Here is a 12669-nt window from a genome sequence, read left to right as displayed (position 1 = left end):
CAGGAAGAAGAGAATCCAAGGGCTGCTATACATTCATTCAGATCAGACAACAGATAGAACATTATTTTCTGTAAGTCTCAAGTGATTATAATAATTTGAAAAAAGCAAGGTACTATTACTATTTGAATTTTTTTGAGACAAATCTATGCAAATCAATTAATGGCTATTTTTAACCTTCTTTCTAATAAGGTAATATTACAAAAAGAATTCTTTTGGGTGTTTCCTGGTTCCCCTTCTCAAGAATAAAAAAAAATAGTTGCTTTTCTAGTTTTCTTTTAATCAGGCTCCTGAATAGGTGGGACATAATCTCATGTTTCTAATACAGAAGTGAGTACCTTATACCAAATATATACTGTGTTTATTGTGGTCCACATTACTGGGGAATCTTTCTAATGTATAAACTTTTTGAAGAGCAGGTGGTAAAGAGGGAGACAGGCTCTTTTCAGTGTGTCCAGTCACAGGACAGAAGCAATGCATACAAACTTAAACACAGGAGTTTCCACCTGAACATGAGCAACCACTTTTTCACTGTCAGAGTGCCTGACCATAGGCACATGTTACCTAGAAAGGTTGTGAATTCTCCGTACCTGCTGATATTGATGAGCTGTCACATGGCCTCAAGACCAGAAAAGGTAGATGAACTTTAACATAACCTTTATACTTACTTTTATTTCTTATTCTTTCTTGCTATCCAGGCTTTTAAAAAACAGTAAAGAACTTCAGAGTTGTATTTAGATGCAAAGTGATGGCAAAAGATTAACTGCACAATGACAAACCCTGATGCAATGACCTATAGGTGTAACAGAATACTCTTAAGACTACTTTGAACTGATTTGGTCTAGAAGTAAAAAACAATTATAGGTATTTCAGAGTTTAGTTCAGAAGGACAGCGGGTAGAGTACATTAGAGGGAGCAGGGATTTGGGCATTCCTACCATTGCTTTCTTTTTCCTTTTTTCTTGATAATGAGGTGAAAACATGCAGAGACTAAAGAAGAAACACTGGGTAACACTATATAGGATCAAATCTCTCTGACTCAAACTAGAAGTTCTTAAAATTATTGGGTAACTCCTGAAGAGACTTATTTGCAGTATCCTAGAATATGCTTCACTTAAGTAGCCATAATATTTTAGCATGAACACCTCTAAACAAAATAATAGAAATTCTTTTAGAGGACTTACCTACTGGCACTTCTAAAATAAAGTCTGGTGTTTTGTCATAACCCTTTGCACGAAGCTGATCTTCAGCTGTACATAGAAAATAAGAACTACTGTTTATAAAACTATTCCATTAAGTAGACAGCAGCATAATTAATTTTCTTTTAAATAAGAGTGCAAGAATTACTAATGCAGTCATACATATCTTTCTTATGCATGCAATGCTGTGTCAGATTAAATGAACCTTTGTAGGAAACCTGAAGCATGGATATAAAAATGCTTCTTTGTCATCCCTGCATTTTTATGTCTTCATTATAAACATCATTAATTCCAGCTGTCATACAGTATTTTATAACCTCCAAATATTCAAAATAAAGAGGTATATTCACTGATTGAAAGAAGAGTCTCTCCACCTTCGGATATGTTAAGATTAATCCTACCAACATCACAATGTAGATATACTGTTGCTGCTGCCTTGGTTTTATTTTTAGTGTTAGCATAAAGTTGTTAAAAAAAAGAGCAAGAAAATCCTTCTCTCCCAGAAATTTATTAAAGTAGAGAAGAGCCATAATTTTAGTTTCTCTTGCATTCTGGATTCCGTAGAATTTATCCAATTTCTGAACATAAAAAGATTTAGACATTCTGCTAACATTAAGTCTATAACTTTATTGCTTACAAATATTAGAGCTGAATATTTCAAGAAATAATAATGAGTGAGCAAGACAAAACTGCAAAAGGCAAAAGATGCTCCCTTTTAAAGAAAACAAAAACAAAAAAAGAAAGAAAGCCCAAGCAATTCCTTAATATTTTTAAACTACTGTCCTTGATTTCTGATACCATTACATTGGTATTTCTGAAACACCATTTCTCCATTAGAATTTGGAGTGACCTGGTCATTCAATTCCAGGCATGGCTTTCTGTCTTCACCCAAGCTCAACTAATGGCACTACCTAGTAACAAGTAAGGCTGTGTAGCCCCTTAACACCTACTGGGCTGTTGACATTGTCATGCATCCCATTCGCCTTTCTACATCACCTTTGATTAAAATTAATGGTCCATTCTCACTGTTGGGTAGCTTATTTCCAATCCATTTATCAGGTTAGGACAGTAGTTTCATGGCCAATGTTCAGAACTCAGTTTTTGAATACTTTGTGCAAATCCTGAAAGGTCAGCAGTTTGAGTCCAAGTAACATTTTAATGACAACAAAAACATACGAACTTAGAAATCAAAATACTGTAATAGTGCCAAAAGCAAACTCTCCCACTCTTTTTCACTGAAGAATATAAATCTGAAATATTTTATATAGTGAACTAGCTCTGAAAGTGGGACAGAAGTAAATTTGGAAAGCTGAACATTCATGTCAGTGTAAACTGCAATAGATGTTTATTCTTTTTGAGTGGTACCATATTTTTTTTTTAATTTTGAGAGCATTTCTTCACTATAAACAGACTATGCTGTAAATTGACACTTTATTATATCATCTGATCAGATGATCAGGTAATGAAAAACATTTCTAGGATTTGGAGACAGACTTGGTTTTTTGCTATTTTTTGAAACTTAGAATGTCATGTATACAGATAAATGATGTTAAGATTAAGAAGGTTCTAATTTAACAGAGCCTATGAATAGAGAGTTTTATGCCATAACATAAAAATGAATTAATGTTCTACATAATCTTTTCATCCTTATTAATAAAAAACAAAAAACAAACAACAAAACAGTTGTATCCAAATCTAGTTAACTGCAACCTGCTCTTAATCATTTAAAACAACCTAGGATAGACAATAGGATGTCTCAGCTGAAATTTGTTCATTTAAGAGCAACAGCAATGGAAAGATCAGTCTTTTCTTTCACATCTAACAGATACCAGTATCACAAAATAAGGGAAATGCACCTTAAAAAAACTTACTGAAAACCAAAACAGATGTAAACACATGTTTCAATAGGTCAACATGGCAGGTCTCTGAACTGGAATCTCCATCAGCATTGCTTTTAATATTCTTCAACAGATTATTCTTTCAAGGGTGCCCGATTACTTTTAAAACCTTTTAATTAATGGCTTGGAAAAGAACATGGTTTTTGTTTTAAATCTGGTACTGAATGTCTTTACATGGTTTCTCCTAGCATTCTGAACTGTGATTAACATTGGAAAACATATTAAAAAGCATGTTTATTATTGATGTGTCTATCATGTGCAGAAACATAACTTTGCATTACTGTTTCTCCAAGTGTTTTGAAGCTTTATAACTCTGGGGAAAAAATAAGTACTGGAACTCCCCATAATCACCATAAAATTTTTGTTTTGAACTGTAACCCCATCAAAAAGAAGTTCTAGCTTTTCAGCCCAGGTTATGTTTCACATTGGTCTGGAAACGACAGAGGCAGCATTCTGCACCTCTAAACATCTTTAAACTCTAGCATGGATTAAGAGAATAATTTAATAACTGCTTGAAAGCCAGCCCACAGCAGTTTTGACAGATACATTTATAAATCCTCAGGTTTGGAAATTATGTGGAAACAGCCCTAATAAGTAGTTTGTCAACAGATACCCCATTAATTTAGATTTTCAACAAGACTGCAGCTTCATCTTTACCATAATGCCACACTCGATCATAACCATGTAACACATCGTTGTTCCTATATTACTAGCCTTCTTCTGTTGGTGCATGAATGAGCTACAACTGCAAATTTAAGATTACAGCAGAAAATGCTGATCAGATTTCATGATTTATATCCACTGGTGGGAACCAAAGGAGGATAAAGCTCAGTACCTCCCCATATATCTAAAAGCTTTCCGAATATATTCATGATAATGATACCAAAAAAAAAAAAAAAATTCTATATAGAACCTAGAAATTCCTGGCATTTCAGTATGGTCTATGAAGCTGTGAGCCTCTTTTGATAGAATGCTACATTTGATCACTTTAATCTCAGGCCAAGTGATAAAGACTTGAGAGCTGTGTTTTTGCTGAAGAGAGGACATGGTATATGAAGCACTTCTCATGAACAGTGTATTAATAAAATGTAACCCCCACTAGTGTGTATAGGTTTCCAGTCAATTCCAGGGTGAGTCTGAAGGTGTTATTTCTGATCTGCAGGCTTTGAAAGCTAACTGCTCTAGAAACAGACAAATTCTGTCTTGAACCTGAAAAGCTGCTTCATGCTCTCAGACTATACTGGGGCACTTCATATTCACTGTGTCCTTTGACTTTTACTTTCTTCTCCTGTACTAGACTCTCTGTTGCTCAGGTGAACACATTTGATACAAACCCCCTAACTATTGTTGAAGAACAGTACAGTGTAATAGTACACTAATACAGAACTGCTGTTCCTTTAAAACATGTTAAAAAGTAATGGAATTACAAGTCATAAGCCATGTAAATAATAAGCCATCTTCAAAATTGGAATGAAGTATTACGCAAAAAAGCCTGAATTTGTGGACCTATGGGAAATACTGTCATCTCTTCTGTTTTCCTGATGTTTTCTTCAAGCAGTTTTGAAACTAGGTTTTCAGAAAGGAAAGGCTGTATTGCAAGGGACTTGGTAGGGTTCATCTTGCAGATACTTAGGGAAAGCTTTTTTTTTTAAAATACCCCAAACCCCAAACACACGTAGAACCTGAAAACATAGGTGATCACAGACATAATAAATACAAAACATATCTTAAATCATGACTAAAAAATACTTCACTATACATAAAATATGGACAACAAATTAAGCTCTCTCATTTCTATCTTCATATTCTAACAAGTTAACCCATTCTAGATGTTTTAATTTGATAGCACAAATTTCTTGGAGCTAATTTCTAAAGACAAAATTGATGCATATCCAAGGTTGTGAAACATACAATTTAAATGTGATTTTTATACTGCATAAGCTTACACAAGCCAAATAAAATGATAATTGTTGGGTAGGGGATCCCTTAATGAGTCATCCACTCCATTCCCTTGTATCGTGACAGGATTGATTTCATTACCTGCTTTGATAGATGAGTGTCAAATGTAGCCTTGAATTCTTCATTGAAGGTGATTCCATAACCTTTCCTGGCTGTTTGTTTTATACTTACTGTTCCTAGAACTGTTTGGTATTTTAACTCACCATCACCTCTGCAATTACAGCTTAAGCAAATGTATTACATGTATCTATGCTCTTAAATAAGAAAATCTGTCTCTTCCTGTTTTCATAGTGTCATTTGCAAGCTTGCATGTGATAGTTAATCCTGTCCTTCTTTCACTTTTCTCTAAAATAAAAGAGCACACTAAAGCTGTTCCTTAATTATATGGACAAATCTTTTAAAAAGCTTAATAACACTCTCTAACTTCTTAAATTTGTTTAAGGTTTCCAAAATCTTAACCTGATATATCTCCAGGAGAGATCATAGTGTCAGGTAAACCCAGCAAAATTCCCTGTTCATGCAAATTTAGTACAATGCTCAACCTTAACAGAAGAGAGCATTTCACTTCGCTGTCGTCTCATCACATAAGGAATCCAAGATTTAAGAAGTCATTGTTTACTATCACATTTAGAGAATGGATACTTTAAACATGAATCTTTGTTTCAATGGCACTCATGTAAAAGAAACATACTGCAGGCTAAAAGAAAAAAATGAAAGTAAATTCCTAACTAATTAATCCTTAAAATAACTTTAAAAATAGGGAGTGTAAAAAAGAGTAATTGCATTGATTGGGAAGCAGGGAGCAAAAATTCAGCAGAAACTGCACAGCAAGGTAAATGAGTGAATCTTCTAGCAGTTCTTTAATACATAAAGCATTGTGAAGCTAATATTTCTTATGCTTCTTCCTAAATCTCATAAGGCCTAGATTATGGCTAATATCTCATGACACCAAAAGTAATACTGCAGCAGATATTAAAGCATTTTTTTCAGCTACTTATTCTATAAAATATTAATTGCAAGACTGTGCATGTGCTGTATTATATAGGGTATTAGGTAACTGAGTTCCTGCTCAGTTCTAAATCAATAAAAGATAACATGTACAGCATCAATCATATTTTACTCTTCCTTTACTACCTAATATAGGGAGCATTTGGGCTGATTTTTGTCTTGGGTAAACAGTCACCAACATCTCTGAAGTTAAGAATTCACTGGCTAGCCTCTACTACAGATTCTTACCTATGAAAGAGAGATTTTTTTCCAAAAGCATTTCTCGCAGCAAGACTTCATGCTCATGCCCAATAGCGCTGATAGCTTTAGGTTAAGAAATGGAAGATTACTTTGGAAAAGATGCAACTTCATAAAAACATCATAGGTAAAGTAATTAATCATAGATTGGCCTTCATCTGCATTTCAGAAGTGATCAGTGATTTGAACTCCAGGTTTTGAATATCCTTACAAGGATTTTCAGAAGCATACACTAACTTTGTGAAAATCAGACTATTGTATCAACAGCATACATTTGACAGAATGAAGACCCATTTGACCATATTTATTCAGTATAATTAAGGGCAATATTTCAATTTTTTATTTATTCTCCTTCTAAATATAAAAGGAAGTGTGATCCTAAAACATGTAGTTAAATACCTTTAAAGTTGCTCTTTACTGACTAGTAATAAATTCTCCAATCCAGCAAAGGATGAAACAAACTGGTTTTCTTTCTTTATATTCTGAAATTGATAGGTACTACATCCATCTGAAACATCTTACTGTAAAAAACCATCCTTTTAATTGATTTTTCAGAAGCATGAACTAATGTCAGGGAAGGGTGAAATCATATTTTATAGTGAAGCCCTTTTCACTTCAATGACAGCCTGTTGATCCAATGTGCTACTCCTAGCAATATGTAAAAAAGTCACCATATTAAATATTTTTATGTATCCTCGTGGAGGGCAAAGTTCTATTCCGGAAGCTTTTAAGAAGAATCCTATGGAACAATATGATAAAAGATCTTATGTTAAAAGCAGTTAAGCTCCAAATTCTGTTTAAAATAACTTCTGAGAACTTAAACTACAGATCACCTTACCATTACAGTTAATTACTTAACTTATATGAACACTTCATACTGAACAGAAAAAAAAATAGTTCTATGCAATCATTTCATATGTACATACAGCTTATATCAATTGAAACTATGTATTATGTTAAACTCTACTAGCAGTTTCAGAACAAAAGGGACAAATGAAGAATTGCAAAAAGGTAAGAAAAAATACTGCAAACAGAATTTATAATGCACCATAAGCAGAAACACTTAGTCTCTAATACCTGTTATTGATGTATGGCAATGACCATGGGGCAAAACTTGTAAATAACCTCACAAGCCATTTTCTACTCATCCAGTCTAGCAGCCTAGTTTCCCGTAAGCATCTGAACTATTACTGAAAAATAGCCTCTTGGCATTTACAAAGAGGTTGACTTCATACTTTAGTCCATGCATATACAATTAGATAGTTATATTTAAAATCAATATGCAATCCTTCAGAAGACATTATGCTTTTAAAACCTTAACTTTAAATTGATTTTTAACTATTTTATGCACCTCAAAATTAACATCTAATTCAGCAACATACTTGCAGTAATGCACTCATACAGCTTAGTATTAAACTTTTCTGTACCAAAATGGAATTGAAAAACTCCTCCATATTCTCATTGATGTCACGGCACATTCCACAACAGATTTGAGCCAGAACCTGAAGGGGATATAAAAGTCTTTTCTAGACTGAAGGCAAGTAAGTCTTAAAAATGGCTCATAATTCTACATATGTGTCTTTATTACTTTTAAACATGACACTTTCAGAAGACTACAGCCAGATTGCTCATCCACAAAATATTAATCTTAAAATTCTGGATATGGAAATTAGTGATCAACAACCCTTTAAAATGTGTAGTTTATTAGATTAATCCACTTTCAGCGCGCTTTGTTTAATTGTGAAGATAATCTCAATGAATATTTAAAATTACAATTAAAAGCACAAAATACAAAGACAATTAGAACTCTATCCTGCTGCTGTTAAAGTTAATGGGAGCAGGGCTGAGGCTGTAGTAGACACCAGACAAGTGCTTCCAGTGGAAATAAAGTATTTTTAAGGAGTGACAATTACATGTATCACAACTACAAGAAGTACTGTTTTTCATGCATAACTAAACATCACTGTAGCTTTCCTATCCTGCACCTGTACAGTGAAATCAAGATCTTCCCCCAAACTGGATGCAGAGATCCATGCAAGGATTCTCTAGGACTTGGGAGGGAACTGCCTTACTAGCCTGCTCAGTGATAGCAGGCCATGATTTTGAAATTGTTCCTTTGACTGCAGACTGAAACAGAAGAGCTACTCCTGCAGGACTTTATTAAAGTAGATTTGGGTTCTCAGTGATCATTCCAAACAAATTCTAATCTTAGTCTGGAACACTCAGTGCCATGTGGAGTTCCCTCAGTGTACTCACTGTATGGCTCTCTAATTAACTATTTCAACACTACAAAAAAAAATCCCTGGAAAATCAGGATACGTAGGGGGGTTTTACTGCAGCTAGTATAATCTCCTTTAAGAAGAAGAGAAAATAAAAGAACTGCACTGGAATGTCAGATAGGAGTTTAAAATATTAACTGGTCAATTATGCCTGAATTTCACTTGAAAAAATTACAGTTAAAACTCATATTTGTAACAAAGCAAAGCCATAAAGTTGAACACTATCTATGAAACTTATTAATTTAATCACAAAATAGCTGAGATTGGAAGGTGTTTCCAGAGATCATCTAGTCCAACTCCACCACTCCAAGCATGGTCACCTAGTCTTAAGAGAAAACCAGATATGCATTTCAACTAATCAAAACCAAAGAGGTTCAATCAGGCATATGAATGTGTAACCACCAAACTGACATCTTCCCATGGTCCATCTGATTTTTGTTAGTGTAAGAGAAAGCTCTGCAGTGACCCTCTAGCTGACTGAATGTAAAAGAGAGGAGTATGAAACGTGTTTTGTGAAGCAGAACTTTATGTCAGGTTAAAGCTAGACACATCTCTTCCACACAGTCTAAGCTCATCAATTGTGCACCTAAAATTTTATGGGAAAGGATACTGTTTGATGCAGTCCACCAGTGGTCCATAACAACAGTCATTCACAGTACACTGCAGACAAATAAGAGAAGTAGTACACTGATGGGCAACTACAAAACCATTATAGTTAAAGAGTATCTTAAAAACAGTAATTACTTTTCCTCAAAAAGGCTATCAGATGCTGTTCAGATTTAACCACAGAAAACAAAAACTGCATGCTTTTATTCACTATAAAAGCAAGCTATTAAAAAGTGAAATGCTCCCCTCACAAATATTGCACTGCCATTTATAGTGCACTCTGACCTCACTGATAGTTTATGATGACAGTAATTAAATGAGGTTTAAAATCTTGTACTCTGCTAGGCAGATAACAGAATCGCCACAGGAAAAAAAAACCATACCAAAGAAAACAAGTGTGATTAATACCTGATAGACTTGATTTGCTAGAACTCCATCTGGAATCTGAGAAGGGTCCCGCAGCATACTATTTATAAGCGTTTTGGAGGCTAGAGAAATAAAAATAAAAACCATACAATAAACCTGTTAGTTCAGTTACACTTTTCTAATAAAGACATTGATGATAACAATAATTTTGAAAATTATCCACCTAGCAATTACAAACTTACAAATTCATAACTATTTACCCATTCTGACACAATTAACTCTAAAGTCTTGAAATGCGAAAGGATTTTATTAGTCCACAGTGAAAGAAGGCCCTTATATTCTTCCACTGGACAGTTTGTGCTTTAGAAGCATCATGCAGCTTCTAAGGAAATTGCTTAGTATACAGTACATGTAACTCAAAATAACCTTCATATCCCTATTAGAACTTTAGGAAAAAGATATTTAAAAATTCAAAACGGCCTTTAAAAAGTACTTTAAGGACTTCATGATTCCAATGTATTAGTTTTCAAATTTAAGGATTTACTAATTTAGTGTTGACACATTTTTCTGACTTCACTTAAGAGCTGGGAAAAGGCTTTCTTTGCTTTTTTCAAATGTATAGATATAAGTCAAAAGAAATCAGAAGCTAATTTTAGCACCTATCATTTTTTTACTCACTGATCTTGATACTACAATGAAAAAATAACATAAAAAAGGAGATATCTTTAGTTTATTTTCAAATAGTCTTTTCAATCCTTGGCATTGTTTTCTCTCCATATGCCTAGTCTGGGTAGTTGTAAATACCAGTTAATAGTAGTGGACAGATTTTATTCTAGAAAAATCCCTTCTAAAAGCATAAAATATTTCATTTTACAATTTCTCAGAGAAAAGTCAACACTGCTGCACATTCTGCCTCTGCCCTGGGTCCGATGGAGCTCAGCTGGTGGTGTATTTGTACCACTGAATCCTTAAGTGTAGACCAGGTTTGAAACTAGCAAGGTCCCCCATTTTGCCGAAGATTTTCTGTGTGACTTCAGAGTAATTCCTTTAACCTGTGTGTGCTTCAGTCCTGTAAAGAAAATGAAAAACTACTCTTTTCCTGTTCTTCATCTGTTTTGCCCCAACTCAGAGCCAAAGCTTTGTCATGATCTTCAGTAACTGAAGCAAAAGGCTCAGGTGACACTGTGAAAAGGACTGACAGAGCCTGTGACATGAAGGGATCTGCCATATAAGCAGCAATGCTGCTGTATTAATGGATGTGTGTAAATGCTTTGCTGAAAGTAAAGGAGACTGGCATTGTCATCTTCTCCCCAAGTTACCTCTTAAAAGCATCACATTCAGGTGAATGTAGTATTTGCAAGAAAATAATTTATTTTGAAAACTATACCACATTAGGCAAAGGAATACGAACCCCTGAATGAGTTTCAAGGCTTTGCAAGAGCTACAAAAAACTATCATCACCGGCAGGAGCAAAAGTTTGTGCAAATACTTTTAAAGAGAATGATTTCCACTAAGCAAAAGCACTTCCAGAAGCAACATGCCACATTACATCTATGTATCATATTAATCTCATATGAAATAAACATTACTTTTGTAAGTTAATACTAAGAATAAATAGGCATTTTACTTTAGCTTTTGCACACTGCTAAAAATGCATGTTTTACTTAGCATTAAAACTTTGAAAAGGAGAAACAAAAGGTCGTGTGCGTATTTACATTACTGGCACTAAAAATTAAAACAATAACCATTTTTCACTTGGAAGGAATAATACACAAACAACAGTTTGCCAATAGAGAGATTGATAGAATGGTAAAATAATGACGAGCGTAACAGAGAATTCACTGCTTTGAAGGGCAAATGATCTAGATATTATGATTTGATTATGAAAAATTAAGTATTTTTATGACTGATCAAACTCCAGAAAAACACCACAGATTTACATTTGGAAAATGTTTAACTGGACACTATTTTGAGTAATGAGCTACAGGTGCAGAATAAATTTCCTCTATTTCTGTCAACTTCAGTTTCTCATTCTGGTTACCAGATATTCTATTCTTTACCTCTCTCAGAGTAATAATGAATTGACATACTGCATTTTATATTAGGCTGATGTCACATTGGTTCTACAAGTTGTTAAACTATGCTTCTAAAAGAAAAGTCATCAAACAGAACTGGTTACTATCCTACTTTTGAATATATTACCTTTTTTTCGTATATAAACATTATCTGCTTATGTAATGTCCTGCAAAATTAAAAAAAATCATCATGCACATTATTAACTTCGCATTATCTATGCAGCTAAGATAAAGTACCTTCAACTATAATTATTCTTTAAGAAAGCCAGTTACTGCAGCAGCAGCATCTCAACAGGCTGACTGTGTAGAAACTGAAATGGCACACAAGTGCTAGGGTTTTTATGTGAACGATAATGCCAGATAGAAAATAAAGTTTATTGAAACACTATTCTTGCACAGATCTCTTCCTTACCCTATCAAAAGTAAGATGAATATTTAAATGAAAGCAGGTTATCTGCTCTTCTTACTCAAGCTGCTATACTACTTCTAGTTGTGGTCAAACTGAATTATCAGTGGAATATAATAAAAAAAGGTGGGATGTAGCACCATTTCTTTTAAATGAAGAAATCACTTCTGTTTGCACTGCAACTATGCAAACATTAACGCAACAATTTAATTACAGTTTTGCAGATTTTAGCAGAAATAACCATAGTGCACCTAACAAAATGAAATTCATGTAAAGAAAACTTCTGTAAATGTAATAGTGTTCAAAGGAGATAAAGAACAGCTCATATTTACATTTTAACACAGCTGCAGCACAGCATTAAGGTTACTGTGATGGCCTTGTGAACTTACATCTTGCTGTTCTTGTGTTATAGGAGGAAAAAGGGCTGATGTGAGAACAAAGTACTGTCAGCAATCTACCCTTTAAACTGCTTAGACCTGGAAGGCACGCTCATTGCTTTATTTCTTTGCTCATTTTTCTCCAAGATTGGTACATCTGAACTACCTTTCTACAGATCTATACAGCACCACTGCTCAGCAAGAAAAAGAGAGTTATATTTTCCCCTTGAGTTAGGACGCCTCATGACAAATGATAATGGATA

General features: G+C 34.1%; 1 protein-coding gene and 1 long non-coding RNA gene across 8 annotated transcripts in view; one reads left to right on the top strand and one right to left on the bottom strand.

Moving 5' to 3' along the window:
* Positions 1-12669, bottom strand: part of CDIN1 (CDAN1 interacting nuclease 1) — a 135308-nt gene that overhangs the window by 72950 nt on the left and 49689 nt on the right. For 6 of the 7 annotated variants that reach the window (XM_048305918.1, XM_048305914.1, XM_048305916.1 and 3 more), the window contains exons 6-9: positions 9591-9670; positions 9187-9236; positions 6289-6356; positions 1181-1246 (exon numbers count right to left, since the gene is read on the bottom strand). In XM_048305918.1, the coding sequence (XP_048161875.1) occupies positions 1181-1246; positions 6289-6356; positions 9187-9236; positions 9591-9670 (264 nt within the window). The remainder of the gene's footprint in view (positions 1-1180; positions 1247-6288; positions 6357-9186; positions 9237-9590; positions 9671-12669) is intronic. The other variant, XM_048305921.1, reaches the window with a different exon arrangement.
* Positions 1-12669, top strand: part of LOC125327038 — a 68967-nt gene that overhangs the window by 13909 nt on the left and 42389 nt on the right. The window lies entirely within an intron of this gene.

The sequence above is a fragment of the Corvus hawaiiensis genome, chromosome 6, assembly GCF_020740725.1.
Source record: "Corvus hawaiiensis isolate bCorHaw1 chromosome 6, bCorHaw1.pri.cur, whole genome shotgun sequence".
Classification (NCBI taxonomy): domain Eukaryota; kingdom Metazoa; phylum Chordata; class Aves; order Passeriformes; family Corvidae; genus Corvus; species Corvus hawaiiensis.
Note: the sequence above shows the minus strand (reverse complement) of the source record. Positions and strands in the feature narration are given on the sequence as shown.